The 18,036-nt window shown below is 38.0% G+C and overlaps 1 protein-coding gene across 2 annotated transcripts in view; it reads right to left on the bottom strand.

The window, feature by feature from the left end:
• Window positions 1-5,657: 5,657 nt before the first annotated feature.
• SULF1 (sulfatase 1) overlaps window positions 5,658-18,036 on the bottom strand; it is a 170,511-nt gene continuing 158,132 nt past the window's right edge. The window contains exons 19-23 of one of the 2 annotated variants that reach the window (XM_019549006.1): window positions 17,442-17,614; window positions 16,024-16,166; window positions 15,794-15,917; window positions 14,831-14,864; window positions 7,956-8,088 (exon numbers count right to left, since the gene is read on the bottom strand). In XM_019549006.1, the coding sequence (XP_019404551.1) occupies window positions 8,058-8,088; window positions 14,831-14,864; window positions 15,794-15,917; window positions 16,024-16,166; window positions 17,442-17,614 (505 nt within the window). In that variant the 3' untranslated portion in view covers window positions 7,956-8,057. Of the gene's footprint in view, window positions 8,089-14,830; window positions 14,865-15,793; window positions 15,918-16,023; window positions 16,167-17,441; window positions 17,615-18,036 lie in introns of both variants that reach the window. The other variant, XM_019548996.1, reaches the window with a different exon arrangement.

Raw genomic sequence — 18,036 nt, 5'->3', positions numbered from 1 at the left:
TGTCAAGATTTTTTCTTTCATTGAATGATTGTTTGTAAGAAGAACAACAGAGGATGAATGCAGGAAAAATTCTCAAAGGCTTGTTATGTATTCAGTATTAAGGCACGCGTTTCATTTGCAAGCATAATCCATAACTCAAAAATGTGTTATCAGTAAGTAGATATCAATATGGTCATGCTAAATTTTGTAGGTGGCTATATGCTAGTTTGGACTAGAAATAAGACAATTTTAACAATGAGGGTATTAAGCAACTTACTGATGTATATGGTAGATTCTTTGTTACTTGACTTCTTTAAAGCAAGTATAGATGTGTTTCTAAAAAATAGATCTTAGCCAACTCAAAACTATTCCAGTTTGAAACTGTATACATTACATATGAGGCCAACCTAGATAAGCGTAATGGCTCCCTTCTGACCTTACAGGCCATGAAACTATTGATTTAATTATATACGGCTAGGTCCTATAAAGTTATAGGACCAGGTCTTAAGCAGAATTTGGTCCTAAATATTACAAAAGTTCCAGTCTCTAATCAAACAAGATACAGAGTTCCCTTTGCTCCAACTGATGTCAGTGAGCACAGATGGGATTCAGCAGCTCGTACAAGGGGGCAGTGCTGCTTACAGGTTCAGGGCTTGATTCATCACTGCCTTGCTGCAGGTTCCTTCTGCAACTCCACTGCTTTCAGTCTTGCCCCACTAACAACAGTGGTGATGCTGGTTCAAGGTGTCTTCTCATAGAGTACTGGGGCCAGCTTCTCAGCAACAGTAGGATGCTGGGACTGAAGATCATTGGACTGGATGCCAAAAGCTGAAAATCTAAGAAAGCTGAAGTGTTTAAGAACTGGTTGTGAATAAATGGGAGTCAAAATGACATTAAATGCATATTAGAGTTTGTTTTCTATTTACTCTCCAGTTTGTAATACTTCTGTGTAGAATGACAACAAATATTTCCCTATCGTGTTTGTCCGTGTCCATTTTTCCATAACACCTATTTTAATAGAGTCTGGGAAAGACATACTACGTTCTTTATGCTGTTTTGTTTCTTCACCAGCAATGTAAGTGATGAATCCATGGTAGATATTGATAGTCAATCAGGACTCCCACTAAGAATGCAGTTTAGGTGCCTGCATCAATAGAACTTGGAAGGGCATTTGCAAATTTGAAGAATAAACCAATAATGTTTATAGGTACCCTTCAGGTACTTCTATATATGGCCTGAATTGTTAAACATTGTTCCCTTTAAAGTACTTAAGAGTTAGACAGCCACTTCAGGATATTAGCTTCATTCTTCCGCACAAGATTAGAGCTTTATCTATCACACAGGTTTTTAAAGGTTAAATATACCCACTTGCACTACATATATCATACACATGCAGTGCAGTCTCTTTAACAGAACTGTAGCCACTAATATGAAACATAATACTGTACAAACCTACAACTGCCTGTTTCTGAAGTTGTAAGTCAATAGATAATTGTTCATGTAGCTTATAAATGCAGATGAGCCTAACTTCCAATGTTCAACCTGAATCCACACTTTCTTCAAATTTGGGGTTGTTACATTTGAACTCTTTAGTTCAGGCTCTTTTCTGTTTCTAAAACTCTTGTATTATCAATCATTGTGTCATATCAATTGCTTTCATCTCAAAGCAATTGTCACAAGATATCCAGTCACAATGTTTTGTTCAGGAGCTAGGTAAAAGCTTGCATATTGAAGGATGTCTGTAAGAAGCAGTGTCCAAAATATTTTTCACTTCAAGGAAGAAAATGTATTTTGTAACCTTGATCGATTTTGGACATGCAGATGACTAAACAATACAGTGGTGCCAGTGAGTACAGAAGTATTTTTGATGCTTGATGACAGGAATGTATCTAATGTATTCTAAACACTTCAGTGATATAACTGCCTGGGCACTGAAATTTGAAGATGGAAATATTTCTGTAAGTGAAGTGTTCATATTTACCCCAGGGTCAAATACTACAAGTCCTCTCTTAGTCAACTGGTGAGAAGTTGCTTGTAGAAACACCACAGGACTTAGTTGAGTATTAACAGCCAAGGTACTAATGGATGAATCGGCTGTTAACTGCAGCATTATATGACTTAATAATTTTCGTAAGATGTTTTCTTAACAGTACTGCTAGATAAATGTTGACAATTAATTTGATAGGAACTAAAACCAAACAAAACACTGGGCAAACTATGGGGCTGCTTCTACAAAATTCCTACTGCAGTTGATGAGAATTTTATGTTAAGGTTTTTAAGTTTGGCTTGACATTTCTGGAGGAATAATAATAGGCCAAACTCGTATCCCATTGGTAACACAGGCCAAATTCAACCAAGGCTTTTGCTGCTAGGGAGAGAGGATTTAGCCCTTAGGTTTTTGCATTTGGAAACATAACGCCTTTTTTTGAATTGGAGTCTGTGGACTGAATGGAAGTAGTTCAGTATACATGACACACGCTAGATTGTGCAAGTGAGATCGATAGGACATGCCATCGGAGGAAAAAGTTAATGGACAGTGAATTTCAGTTTCAGTATATGAATGTAATGGGAAATCATTACTAAGGTTTTTTTCAAGGCATTTCTCATTAAAACTTGTACCTGTCCCCTTTGAATTAAATGGGAGTTTTGCCACTGACTTCAATAGGAAATAATCCACAATGCATATTTCTAACAAAAAGATTAACTATAAACAGCAAGAGTCTGAGCCATAGCTTAGGAGCATGGAATGGTTACACTATCTACAACTGTTTAGCTAAAAAAAATTATATTGAATAAACTGGGCTTAGGTAATTTTTGGTGGGTATGTGAGAGTATGAGCGCACAGGTGGGTTGCTTATGGTGAAAAAGACAAGTTGAATGCATTTTTTCAGACTTTTAGGTTCCTTTTGTGAGGATTTTTAATTGTATTTATTTCTCTGCAAAGCTTAAGAGTAATTTGAAAGATGTATCACACACTATGTGTAATGGAAGCTACTGTCAACATCTATTGTAAACATGAGTTTACAAGCAAAGCCTTTAATACTTGGTATGTGAAAATAAAAATAGCATATCCTGTGTCTTTTATTTATGACCCCAAAAACCCTGCACAAAACCCTTCAGTCTGTGAGTGCTGGAGTGCAGCACTCTGTTCCAGAAGGTGGAGGATTTGGTTTGAAGTAAGGCTCTGCGCAAAGTCCATTGAAATTAATAAAAATCCTTCCATTGGATTTAGTGGGTGTTCACTCAGCTAGATCCTGATCACACTGAAATTGAAGCAAAATGGACAACTATTGACCAGTTGTACTGGACCAACTTTGACCAGTGTTAAATATTGCATTGGTGATGCTAAGACTCCTGTGTAGTGTAATGTTTGGGTGATTTGGGGGGTGGGGAGGTGGGCAAGGTGTGCAGCAACCCCACCTCCTAAGCTCAGTGTGCATGAGCCACACTACTGAAGTGGGAGGGGAGAAATGCAAGTGCACCCTCTTCACCTCTCTTGGATCCATTTCTAATTGTAATACAAATGCAAAATGACCAAAATTAACCGAGAGCTGATGAGCACATGTCCATGGGATAGCTGAACTTTAATAAGGATATGAGAACCAGGTCCTCAACCTGCTGTACAGACTGAGGCTTATGTGGACAAATTAAACAAATAACATTAGCTGTAATTGCATGAAGCCAGCAGAAAAGTATGGAGGCAATTGTCTGTTTTCATCTCCAAAACAAGACTTCTGTAGTTTCACCTCAAAGATCTGTTATTACGAAGCAAGATATCAGCTATAGAATAAACACTGCATTTGCTGTAATTCAAGCTCTAATCAGATTTCTGGTACATGGCATTATCAAGGGTGCAGTTGTTACTTTAAAAATCAATAGGGGGAATGGCCTTGGCAGGGCTTGAGACTGCTGCTGCATGGTGTGCTCACCTTTCTGGAATGGGAAGTTATTGTGCTACAGTGACATCTACTGGCTGATAGGAAGAAAATTAACTAAACTTGCAATCCTGAAAACCACATCTAACCCTGGAAGCATTGCAACTGCCTAGATGCCTCTACCTGCCAGGCTTGGAAGCCTTACTCCTAAACATATGTAGCAGCATCTGGATTTTAACAGGACTGACCAGATCAGCTCCTAGTTCACACCTCAACCCTACTGAAACAGAGAAAATAGTCTTTCCTCTGCCTAAATGCCTGCAGGGCCTGAAACACTAGGCACTCAGAGTTTATCTGACATGTCCCCCTGGTATAGGGTCCTATATACAATGAAGTAGTGACTGCTTTTTTTTAAACACCAGAGGAAGAGGCAGTGCTATGGTGCTGTGGGACCCCCTTCATGGATCATTCGTCAGAAGTGGGAGAAGGTTCAAGCCTCTCTACTGCCTTCTGTCTATTTCTACCCCCATGAAAGTATCCTAAACACAAAACTAAAGTCGGAGTGCAGGTTCTAGGTATGACTCCACTGCTTTCAGTGAAATTATGCCAGCATAGAACTGGAGGTCTATGTTCTCTTAAAGAGTTTGGAACCCAAATTCTCAGCCCCTGTATACTGATGTGGCTGGAGGACTGTAGCCCCCCCCCCCCCCCCAACCTGGGTATTTAAGAAAGGTGAAGTGTTTAAAAAGCTGGCTGTGAATAACTAGGAGTCAAAATGACATCAAATGCACAGGTAGCGTTCATATTTATTTGGTCTCCCAGTTTGGTCCAGAAAGAATTCAAGATGTGTGTGGCCACAGAAATAGGATACTCACCTGGAAGAGAGGCAGCATGGCATCTGATCCACACTCCTAAGTCTGCTTCTGTATACTATCCAATGGTTTTTTCTAATGGGTGTAAGGACAAGAATCCACATTTCTCACTCTTCCTGCTGAACCCCGACCACTAGGCTACGCAGTTATGCTCAACGGTGCATTCTTTGTGGTCCAATTTAATACATCTGTAGCAGGCTCACTCCTGAAGTTTTCCAGACCTGACAGTTTATAGTCTTCAATCAGGTCCAGGGGAGCTTGGCTGCTTTATTTTCCTGCTGCCTCCTGATTGGTGGATGGGCTCCACCAATCAAAACAGCAGGATCTCAAGCCTGGGACTCAACCCAAGCTCTGAAAGGTGAGCCTGCTACACATCTTTCTTTTCTGAAGAGAGTCCTAGCTGCAATACAAGTGTAGACTTCCCCATACCCAGCCTATAGCCCATATGTAAGGTGCTCTTCTGGGAGGCAAGAATTGTGGGTTTGACTTGAGAGGGAAAACAATTCAATTGTACTTCTTGAGCAAGTGCTATAAAGACTAGGCTAGGAGCAGGAATATCAGCCCTACATCCTGTGCTTCTGACTCTGCTTTAAAGGTCCCAGTCCATTCATCCATAGAAAGGGAACAGATGGTTATTGCCTTGAGCTCAGACCAGTGGATTAAACATGCAGGTTGCCTCATTTGCTTACAATGGAAGTAATGGTTTGATGGATTGGGAACTAAATTATCTGCAATATTTACTAAGCAAGGAATACATTATTCATAACCATGAGGAATGGTTTTAAGTAGCAGTTTCCTTGTACAAAGTATTATGTAGGTTTATTACCAATTGTCTAATTGTGATTAGATTAAAACCATAAAAAAAATTAAACTAAAATTATTTTAACATTTAAATTTACTATAAAAACTGGATGATGATCCTCTCTCTGAAGCAGGTAAAGTAAAACACCTTTTATTTCAAGAAATATTGCTTCTAGACTTTCCTGAAGTCAGAATTGTTCTATAAAAGTATCACAGAAATATTATACAAGATTTAAAAACACAGTTTGTGTCCTAGTAACTTGAATTCTATTTACAAATAGCATCATTCATGACCATAAATACGTTTGTTCTGTCATTCAGCCCATGACACATACAACAGATAAACAGCTAGTTAATTAACATATTTACAGAGTCCATCATAAAGGTTGCTTTTTAAAATTATTAAAATCCTACTAAAAGAATTTTTAAAAGGTCAGCTTAGACAAAAGCAAAAGAATATAAACTTAATCCCATGATGCTTGCAATAGACTAAAAGAAGCACCCATTACGCCTATTACATGTAATAGATGAGAAACTTTGTGAATTGGACATGGTGTAATTGTGTGCATGTGAGGTAATCCTTTTTTATTTTTATTTTTGCTAATTATGTTAAAAAAAAAACCCTAAGAGGATGTTAAATTTCCAACAGTAACTCATTTTCAAAGTCAATTCTGAAATATGTTTTCTAAAATTAAATGTTTGGTAAAGTCCAAAAAAGCTTTATAACACATTATAAGAACAACAGACTCCAGACTACTGTTCTGACCCCTGTATCAAAATATATCAATCTAATATGATTTTACAATTCCCTTTAATGCCTGTTTTTAAAAAATTTAAAAAGATAATATTTTCAGAAAAAAAGATACTGTGCAGACTAACAAATCTAATAGGGTGAAAAACATATTCTACTCATGTAAAACTTGAAGAAATCAGCAAAAAAAAATTAGAACATTCAGGGATTTTCAGCACTGATAAGACCAACATAGGGGAAAATAAGCCAAGTTGAAAATAAATCCTCCTACTCAAAACATTGATTAGCCATACCTTTCTGAGAGTAAATTTCAGTAAATCAAAGTAACAAAACATGCAATATTTTTCTGTTAAAATAATCAGTTTTTTTTCACAATCCACACTGAATAACTTTTTCCTGGTAATGTAGTATGTCTCAATTACACCAGACAATGAGCTAACTAAGAACATGGAAAGTATCAGATTAATAAATGGTATGGCATACAGATTATAAAAGTGCAATATCATTTTACTCAAAAGTGTGACATTAAGAAATTCCAGTGGTTAAAAATAATTTATCAAAAATACATTATGCAGACAGCTTGAGTGAAGTGAGACAATCATTTATGGTGGGATGTTTCAGAAAGAAAGACATGATTCTTGTTTAAGAAAATCATGGTTAGCTTACAAAATGTATACATCACTGCACTATAAACTTAATACTGTGTCTTCTTTTAACACTGTGGAAATCTATTTTCCCAGTTTTGAAAAGCTAGTGTGAAAGTGCACGTGTGTATGTATATAAGAAATACACATGCACACACACAGGCACTCGCGCATGTGCGCGCGCGCATACACACACACACACACACACACACAGTTGGGCTCACTTTAGCTGCAAAATGTATCTACAATAAACATGGAATGTAAGTTGTCATGATTACCTTTATTAATTTGCCATTAAAAAAAAAGAGAACTTCATATGGTTCATAATTTGATCTAATCTAGGGAGAGTGCAGATGAGGCACTGCCTTCTACATTTACAATTTGCGATGTCTCCCCTGAAAAATTAGGTTCTATATTTTCCAATGTAGTTTCCATTTTCTGAGACCTGATAGAAGGATCCCTGATGGATACACTTATAGCCTGGTGTACAATGGCTTCACCAGACCTCATAGGAAAATAGATCTGCTCTTCAAAAACTTCTTCCATAGGGCCACCACCGTCCTCAGGTGAGTCTTTTTGAAGCATGCTAATGGGCTGTAAAATGAAACTATGTCTGGACTCCAGCTCCATCAGATCATTTCCACTGAAATCTATTTCAAAATTGTCTGATTCTTTACCTTCCATCCATTTTTCAGCTTGATTATTTCTCCAGTGTGTTGCATTCAAATGACTTTTGTCAGGGATATCATTATTTAATTCAAGTTTCCTCTCTTGACTTAAAATGACTGCGCTCAAAGATAGGGCTTCAAAGTCAGTTAGCACAACAGGCCGTAACTCTTCTGCAGTCAGACCACTTGATTCCTCGTCTGACTCAGCAGAGGTCATTTCCAGCAAGGTACATCGTGTAGGCGACTTGTCCAGGTAACCACTGTTTTGAGCGGTTTTATTCTTGTCTGTTTTATTTTGCTCATCATAACTGTTCAGCAGTGCAAACATTCTATCTATATCCTTCAAGTAATTAGTCCAGTCCTCCAGACTAAGTCTATAGTTGTATTTGTATTCATATAAACTTTCATTCACACTGTACAAATCTTCCAGTCCTTGCCAGTTGACGTCCTCAGTGAAATTTGGCAGGTTAACCTTCCCATCCATCCCATAATTCTCCTCTGTTAAAAGAAATAAATAAAGTCTAATGGTGATCACCAAATAAGGAAAGCATGGAGCTTCCACATGCCTTTCCTTGCTGTTCAAGCGTGCTGAAATGCACTAGCCATTAACAAGGTACATAGTTATTGGTTAATACTCGCCACGTTTTTCACATCTTACTAACTTGCATAGAAAGGCCAAATACTGGTAGACATGTACATGACTCCTGCTGAGCTGAACATACAAATTCTGCCTTCTCTATTTCTACATAACCAGAGTCAAGTCAATGGAATTGCGTGGGTTAACAAGAACACTCTGACCAAAACAAAATGATGTGCCTGCAGTCCTGACATTACAAATACAGAGAAAAATTGTTCAAATAAACAACCAATTAGCTTTTCACAATTGTCACACATTCTTTTACACAATTATTCTCACTGCACTATGGAGGAAACAAATGGGTATATATGTAGGCCCAATTCTCCAAGCTTCCAGTGAGCAGTGCTCCCATGAAGCCAGTAGGATCCACTGCATAATCTGGTGTTTAGGCTGTTTGCATTCTTCACATATCTCAAGGGTTGTTGTTTTTTAAGCAGTGGCTGTTAGAGAAGATTTTGTGTTGTATTACTACTCCTATTACATAAATGCACACTTCTGCTTATAGGAGTTCACAGATGAAACAGCTTCATAAAAATAAAAACCCCCTCAGGACTAATTTAATTATAGGACCTTAGTTTGATCTAGGAAGTTCTCAATTGATAGATCAATTTAGGAAAAGAACTCAATGTTCAAATTCAGAACCACAACTTCTTAGTTTGGGGATGGGTTGGGGGGTATTGCATATTCTCTTCTTTCAATTTACAAGATAGAAAACTGATTTATCCAGTAATATGAGGGTACAGGATAGCACTGACACCCATGAAAAGCTTGCCTGAAAGAAGCATACATATGAGTGTAATTCAGATGGATTTTATTTTAGCACATTCAGAAAAAAAAGAAATGAAACCTTAAGGAAATCTCTGAAAGATTCTAGATGTGATCAAAGTCCCTAGAATATTTACTCAATCTAAAATAGCTAACATTGTGAAGGTAGTTTAAAGTTTGCTTCATAAGAAAGACCACTGGCTGTCAAAGTTAATTCAAGAAATTTATCTCAAATACATAATAAGTACAGCTCCATTTTTAACACAGGAACTACTGATACCGAACACATTTTCCTGCTATGTTACAATCAATGAGGGCCAGAAGCTGAAATCTGCAAAGAGTGGGCAAGTTTCGTTCGTTGAAGGAAATATATTGGGTGTTCTAGTAAGTTAGAAATCCTTGTACCTTACTCCCATTCTAAAATGTTTGCACTGATCCTCTTTAGGAACAGAGGAACCACATTTCAGCTCCAATCTAAGGTCTGGCAGGAGTCAGGGTGAGGGTGAGGGGATTTCCGGGCTGTTTCTCTTCTCTTTACCTGTCGCTTCCCTTATTGTGGGCAGAATTGCTATCAAATCAATTAAAGGACTATTTTGTTAAGGAAAAACTGCAATGCTTTTCCATTAAATCCTGTGTAGAGGAATGAAGAGTTAAAGAAAAACATCCAAAAGTTTTACGGCAGTGAATAGTTCAGAGTACGTCACGGTAGTTACCATCTTTACTGTGGGAAAAATAAGATTTCAACAGGAAAAACAGTCAATGGTGAATTAATGTTTTTAGGAAAGTTATGACATAAATTTTAATTATTTTGTGGCCAAGTACACAGTATGTTCCTCCATATTTTAATTATTTTGCTTTGTTTCCCTCAGGTAATTGCAGTCTGAAGCTCTTAAGTATGCTTGATAAGTCAGGGAGGCTTATAGGTCATACTCTGGTTCTTTGCTAATTGGAACACCCCATACCAACATAACAGTGTGGCAGTAGCCACTATGCCCACCAGCACAGGGAAGTATATTCCCCTTATTTCCTATAAAATGATTCAGACTAAACTCCAGAAACTAAACTTTGTGCTGGAAGAATGAATTTCATTCCTAGAGCACAAGCACTTAAAAAACACCCATCCACCGATACCAACTTTGTAACTCAGTCTTTTCTCTCTCCCTATATAGTTTAACCCAGAGGTGCTCACCCCCCAGCCTGTGGGCAAGATCTGGCTTGTGTAGCCATGTCATCCAGTGCACATGGCTCTTGCAGGCCTGGAAACTGCGGAACAGCAGCGACAGCATTAATTGCTGCTTTCCTCCTACCAACTTTCCACGTCGGTGGCGAGCAGGCCTGCAAGCCAGATAATGCGACCCTGCATGCCAGATCATGTCGGTGAACGGCTGGATCCAGGTGAATGAGGTTGAACCAGTGCATGGCCAGATCTGGGTATGTAGGGTTAGATTGGCATGCTAAATTGCACCCACAGGCCAACCCTGTGTTGGATCTGGCCTGCTGACTGGGCCTACATCACTCATCCAGCCCACAGAACTAGAAGGGTGGGCACCACTGGCTTAATCAAATGACCCCCAAACAGCTGGGACCAACAGAACAGCTAGGACCAACTGCTGACCCTGACATTTCTCAGGGACCACCATGAACCTTCCACCTAGGAAAGGAGGTTTCCTCAAAACATCCCCTTCATTTACACCCATCCCTTCAAGCAACCTCATACCTGATCCTGTGGTTCTACCTTTCCCATGCCTCCTCCCAACCTCGGAGAGGAACTCTCCCTTACACCTGCCATTTGGTATGTCTCCATCTCTTTTTCTGGTCCCTCCTGTCCTCACCTGTTATAGTTATGTTCTATTGTGTAGGGGACATCATGTATGGCTTGCTGGATTACATGGGACGGGAGAGACCACCAGTGCTGCCTGTAGCTGGGGGTTTTCCCATCCAGTGGACAGGTCTTTGAATGCAAGTCCTGGTGCAATCCATACATCAGCTTTTTGGATACTTCTTACAGCTTCACAGACCACATGGCCAACCTTAAACTCTGTTTACTCAGCTACAGAACCTACACCAGCACTACCTCTGTTTGTTGTGGTTTGAGTTCACTTAGTTTTTGCTAATTTATTACATGGCAAGCTTATAAGAATATCGGCCTATCAGTTACATATGTCCTTCTTGGAATTTTGTGAAAAAGGATAAGAAAAATCCAATGGCAAAACACTCACCAACATCATGTATGTCTAAAAATGTCACCCAGAGAGGGCTATTTTCCCATTAACATTCTAATGATGTGTTTTGGGGTATTTTTTTTTTAAATATTTTTTTAGGGGGGAGGGGCATGGAGAGGATAATAGAAGGGAGGTACCATTAATGAATGCTACTCATATAACTCTCCCATGTATCAAATGAAGTACAGATGATACAATATTCATTTTTTCTATGCAATTCAAGTAGCATATCTGTAATTTTATCAGTGATTTAACCTCCAAACCATTTTCTGTTCTTAGCACTATATAGAGAAATAAACGGACATAATGATATTCCACATTCCCAACAAATTCTCATTTCAGGGCCATGATGAATTTGGAATGTATCGTTTTAAAGTGATCCAGGAAGGATTTGTTTTGTTTTTTAATATAAGTGCAAAGAAGCTTCCACACAAGTTTAAACAATAATAAACAATGCTAGTTTCGCACAACTGATTATCAAGTGATTGGTTGAATGAGTTATTTCACAACCCAACTCTATTTCACAACTGAACAAGCTTGGTTTCATATGAGGAAATTAAAGTGAAGAGGGAAAAGAAAGAAAAATGTTTCCCTGGGAATAAAAAAAAAAACCTTACATAAGCACGAGGAAGGAAAGCATTTGTATAACATAGAGGTATTACTTTCCCAGAATTTCTCACTATTATCAGAGCCATCAGGCCCCAATGTAGAAAACTGGCTGCCAAAGCTTCACAAACAAGCACACACAACTTTGGATGCTTTACTTGCGCATTACTTGAGCTTCTCTCTGCATTTAGCATTATACCATGAAAGTCCCATGACAATTTGTAGCTCAGTTTTCTCAAAGTTTCCTTAAGGATCTGGAACCCTTTTCCCCTTACGAATAAAGAAAAATGTACATCAGAGTTCCTTAGGCAGCTCTGATAGTCTCAGCCTGTAGGCATAGCTCATGCTAATTGAGAAGCTACTTATCAAGTGAAGTTCTGCCCTTCCTTTGGGCACATGATATGAAGATCCCCTAAGGGTGCTTCCTGAGCACATCCACAGCTAGAAATTGACCTGTATTCCTTCATTCTTTCCACAAGTGTTATGCAAACTTAACTGACACAGAAGCTTACAGCCCCAGTGCAGGTTGCACTGGCTGAAAATAAGCACATTTAGCTCTGTACTGAATTAAAAAACTAAAGAATGTTTAAAACACCAACACATCCAAGCTGGATTATTAAACAGGACTTTATAAGTCTAAGGACTATCTTAAGTGACTTAGCAGCATGGAGCTACCTCTTTTTTAAATCTGCTTAATTCCTGTGAAGATTTGGTAAATATATGATCAGTTCCTCTTGGATGTTTCTTTCAAAGTTTACTAAGACAGTTACAGTTTCTTTGACAAATGTCACATTCTCATAGGGAGAAGTGTAAACCAAAACTTCGAACTCAAACACGCTTGAACTTTGGGAAACTTCAGGACCCACAAAGTAGTTGGGAAATCTCACTTCTACTTCACTGAGTAGCATTGTTTTAGTTATACTATACCATTATATTTAACAATAAAATAATATTTAAATGTCTCACTATCAGTGATTAAAATTATTTTTTCATTAAACTCTGTGATGAGATATATTTTAATGATGTTTGTCCCATATAATGTCATACACTCCTACAATAAAAAAAAATGCTATTTCTGTTAGATGTTGTTAAGAGCAGTAACAAGAAATGCTTGTAAGAAAATCAACATATAAAACACTTAAAAGGCTAATTTAAAGCTTGCCAAAACCAAGAATTTTATTTTACTTTCCTAGCAAATAACTAGCTCCTATTGGGCTTTAACCAGAAATGCAAATAATTATGAAATAACTAAAGGTTTCACAGGACACTTCATTGCCACAGGAGGTAGTGGAGGCAGATAGTATAGCCAAGTCTAAAAAGGGGACTAGATAAATTCATGGATGATAGATCTTTTAATGACTATTGGACAGAATAGTTGGAGATGTTTCCTCTGGCTTCTCTAAAACAACAATGAACAATGGTAGGTGCCAGAGAGAGTACTGAATATGGGAGTTATTCTAGAGTTATGCAGTTTAGTGCTCTCCCTCTATAGCATCCATTTATGCCAATGTGAGAGACAGAATACCGTGCTAGACAGACCAGTGGTCTGACCCAAGATGGCACTTCTTATGTTCTTTTCTCTTTCAATCATGGAACTACAACTTTGGGAAAAATAGAAAATTGGCTTTGTAGAAGATTTACAAAGCAATACAATATATTTTAATTATTACCCAACTACTATGTTTGATACAGAGAGAGAACAATAAGGCCCTCTCTTGTTCCCCCCTGTAAAATTGTAATACATCTGTGTTCTGTAGGAGTCCGATTTTCTCCCCCACCCTGAATTCAATATAAATCAGGGCTATATAGCTTATTTTAGGTGATATATTTCAGGTGACAGGCCAGATCTGGACCGTGGGGCTTCTCACAGCCTAGATGATCCAACTCTGCTGGGAAGGCAAGAGGCAGAAGCATTAAGCCCTGCATGCTGATAGTGCTGCTACTGCTAGCCCTACTGCTGAAAGGCATCTTGACCCAGAAATCTGACATCAGGGCAACCAGCACCCGTGAGGTTAATGTCACCACTGAAAGGTATCCCCAGTGAGGAATCTCAACATACATCTGTAATGGGGCATTAATGTATATGGGGCATAAATGCATCTGTAATGGGGCAGTAGTGGCATTAACCCCTTGGGTGCTGGCCCCACTGACATGGCAGTTCTGGCAGCTGTGGCGGTTTATGCTGTTGCTGCTTGTCCCGCACTGCAAAATTTTTGGCCCTGTGAGCCATGATTTAACTTCCTGTGGGCTGCATGCAGCCCATGAACTACTAATTGGGCAGTCTTGGTGTATATCAAAAGTAACACCAAGAAAAGTAAATGGAGCTACAAAGGCATAAAATTAATGTAAAGTGGGAGAAGAACCGAGTATACCAGACCATTCACTACAGATAAGCCTCCAGTAGTATACAGTACTCTAAATGGCAAATAGACTGCTGCTATAATACCACCTTTCTTAGTGCCTTTGTCCCTTAGGAAAACTGTTTTCCTGACCCTGTTTTCCCTATGGATGTTGGTACTGTAAACATAACCTCACCCCCAGTTCAAGTACTGGAGACCTTCTGCAATGGCAACTGAAGTCAGGGGAAAGATTCCAACTGACCTCAGCGAATGTTTGATTGGTCGCTTAGAGTACATACAACCCAAACAGCATATTTAATGACACTAGTTTCACATGTAAAAAAGTAGTCTTCCTAAACAAAAAAGTGTACTCTTTTACTGCATATTTTATTGTATTGTCCCAATATAAGGTAAGCATTTAAGAAACACAGACATGGAATAATTTAAATGAGCTTCATGAAGTCTTGTTGTGACAATGAGCGAAGTTAAATGCAGAATGGCAGCACTAAAAACCAATGGCCAAGTTCAATGTAGACTATTATTAGAAAATGCATGCACCAAAAGCTCTATGCTGTGTGCAACATGGCAGGATACAGACATTAGTTGAAATGGACTGGATCATGCAATTATTTGGAAAGAAGCTGCCGAAGAGAATAAAAAAGTATGGATACCTGTGTGGATCATAGCTTCCTCCATCTTTATTTCCTGATATAGGAAAATACAAGAGTAACTTTTGTTAGTGTTTAGAACTTGTAAAACCACTCACAATGTAGTTTTCCATGCACAGGATCTAATTCCTAAAAAGAAATGTACTGTGTTAAATACGGACAGAGCTGCAGTCCAACAAAGGGTTCCTGAAAACTTTGGATATAGAACTGAAAAATGGGTGATTTTCAAAAAACAAAACCCCCAATTAGAAATTATAAATGAAGACAATTTTTCACAGAAAAAAAATAAAAATAAAGAAGTGATTGTGCAAATCATGAAGAAGGGAATATTCCTGCAAAAAGCGTAAGTTTTTAGTCAACCAAAATTAATTCTAAATTATCAATATATAAAGATAGCTCATTATTTTATTCAGAAATATTTGTAAAGGTCAGTTTAGATCTTATTCTCCTTAAAAAGTGAGGGGATGTACTGATTAGAGTTCTGCAACATAAGTTTTTAGTTGCAATGTAGATGTAGTTGAGCACACAGACAGGAACAAGAACATAAAATAGCTTTAACACTTCATATGCTCTCTGCCCAGCAGAGATACTATAAGAAAGCAAAATACTAAACATAATTAAACCTGTAAGAGAGAATGGATTAATGTATACAAGATGGCCCCTAATATTAATAAGCACGGTCTGCCTGAACATCTACTATTGTTTAGAGTAATGCCAAGATAATCTTTCTTCTCAATACTTTGTATTGCCTATCCATAGTTACCTTTACAAACTTATAATCAAGCCTTAAAGATTTTTTATAGCCATGAAACTATTCTGGATAGTGTGTTCTCATACATCTGTATGTAATATTAGTAGCAGTGCAAGGATTTCATGAAGAAAGACTTAATGGATCCACTTATTAATTAGGGAAACAAAAGTAGCTCTAAAATATAACTAATCTGTTCTTTCTTTCTTCTTTTTTACCTGATTCAAGTCCTTTAGGTCGTGGATTGCATTGCCTGTAACCTTGACAACTTCTCAGTTCCATTAGCTGTACATGTAACTGGTTCAAAATGCCTCTTTCCACAGTATGTACTGTATTTGTCAGCTGGGCAGAGGAAGCAGAACAATGGAAAAAGAAAGTATTTGTTAACTGGAGTGCAAAGATACAGAAGGGTAGTGCTGAACAGTTGGTAACATGGAAACAGATTTACTTGGTAAGGATCGGTGTTCATATCAAAATATTCCAAGAATCCAGTTGCAAACTCACAGAAGAGAAAATTGTGGGTTTCATTAACTGTTCGCAAACACCAGTAAGTATTGTTGTTTGAGCTTGTGCAAGCACAGAAGGAGCCCACTGTAATAAGGGAAAAAAACCAATTAATTTTAGAAGAATAAGACGACAAAGAAATATCTCTTCAATTGGTGAATCTTGGGCTGATTTGATGCACTATTTACTTCATTCTCTTGAAAATTCTTTAACTTTAAAAAAGTTAAATGGTATTAAAAAATAGAGAACCAAAAAAAAATAATCCATACCTATGAACACACATACATTTTAAAAAGCACAGATTGGAAATAAACAGAAGGTAAAAATCCTATAATGAATGGTAAAAACATACATTAAACCCCCTAAAGTAAAAATCCTACGATTAATTCTGCTTTGACTTCAAATGACAGAAACTGATTTCATTGGGAGTTGGGAGGGGAGAGGTAGTGGGGAAACTTATATAAGGCTTATAAAATACCATAAAAAATCTGGACTCCCCAAGTAAACCCTCCACTTTCTACCAGTTATTCTCATTCCTGCCCCCCCGCCCCATCTCTCATCCTTTACCTACAGACACTTTCATCCCCCACCACCCTGTCTCTCACATACTGATCACTTCAATTTACATTGTAACTGACTGGCTTTCTTGCATATATATTGGTCTCTAGCCGCTTTACCACTCCATCCAGGAAGAGCATAGACCATCTGCAGATGCTTCTTCAGCCTGATGAAGGGTGTTTGTGCTGAAAAGCTTGCTAGGAAGAATTTTTCCAACTATTTGAGTTGGTCTAATAAAAGATATTGGATTTACCCAAAGAACCTGGTCTGCCTGTGTCCTTAGACCAACATGGCTACAACCTGCATCAATAAAAAATCTTGACCTCAGTTTTTCACACAAGTGAGATATCAGAATTTGACCACTGCTATTATAAGGAATTATAAGCAATTAATGGGCATAAGCTCTTGGAAAAAATGGAACATATATATTTTTTCTTATTACAATTACAAAACCACGTATTTAGAAGTCCCCCCAGATATTTAGGTCGCTTAATCTACAAGAGGTGACAGCTGATGGACAGGTCTTCTTTATTTTTCTATAGTGGTTAGCACAGTCAGACCCTGAACTTGACTGAGGCTTTGTAGTGATACAGCATAATAAAGAGATAACAGAAGCAAGAATTACTAATGCAGCTCTTCATAAGTTTATTTGAACAACCTTTCTGCATTTTGTAGCAGCAACATAAGTACTTATTTTTCAAATAATGCCCTTAATGTCTGTGAAAGTTAGAAATTATATCTCCCCACATGGGAGGATGACCCTCATTAATGTCTACATGTGAAGATAATAAGAAAGGTTCTCACGGTTCCAGAATGGTGCTGTCTGCCAGTGGTTATTATCATGGGTAAAACATGTGAGTCCAGGAAGGCTGCATTCATCTCCTTTCTTCTGGCGCTTCTTCCCTTTTCTCTCTTTCTTTCTCCTGCGGTTTTCCTTGAATAACTGAATTTTACTGTCCACCTCTTGTGCTGCTTCTCTGTTGAAAAGGAAAGCAATTTGTAGTTTACAAAGAATAATTTCTATTTGTTTAAAGAGAGATTTAACAATAATGATTTTTACCTGAGGTTTTAAAAGGCTGGATCATGGAAACTATTTAAATGAGAGGGAAGATAATTAACCCCTCTCTCAAAATTTACTAGTGGGAGTTATGGCCCAATGGTGTCATTTGTAAGTTTGATAAATGCTGTAATAGGTATTGTATCTAAGGGTAATGGGACCCTATGAGGCATCAATTAGTTTGCCTGTCCTTCAAATGATTAATTCCATTGGAATTTTGCTGTTATTTTTAATTTCAGGATCACTTTCCAGAATTTCTGAGTGTTCAGCTCCCAGGCCTGCACTGTTCAATTTCTTCATCAGCGATTTGGACGACGGGGTGAAATGCAACCTGTTTAAATT

Source organism: Crocodylus porosus, unplaced genomic scaffold (assembly GCF_001723895.1).
Source record: "Crocodylus porosus isolate Cpor-Errol unplaced genomic scaffold, CroPor_comp1, whole genome shotgun sequence".
NCBI classification, from domain to species: Eukaryota; Metazoa; Chordata; order Crocodylia; family Crocodylidae; genus Crocodylus; species Crocodylus porosus.
The sequence above is the reverse complement of the archived record's forward strand: the minus strand, read 5'-3'. Positions and strand labels throughout refer to the sequence as shown.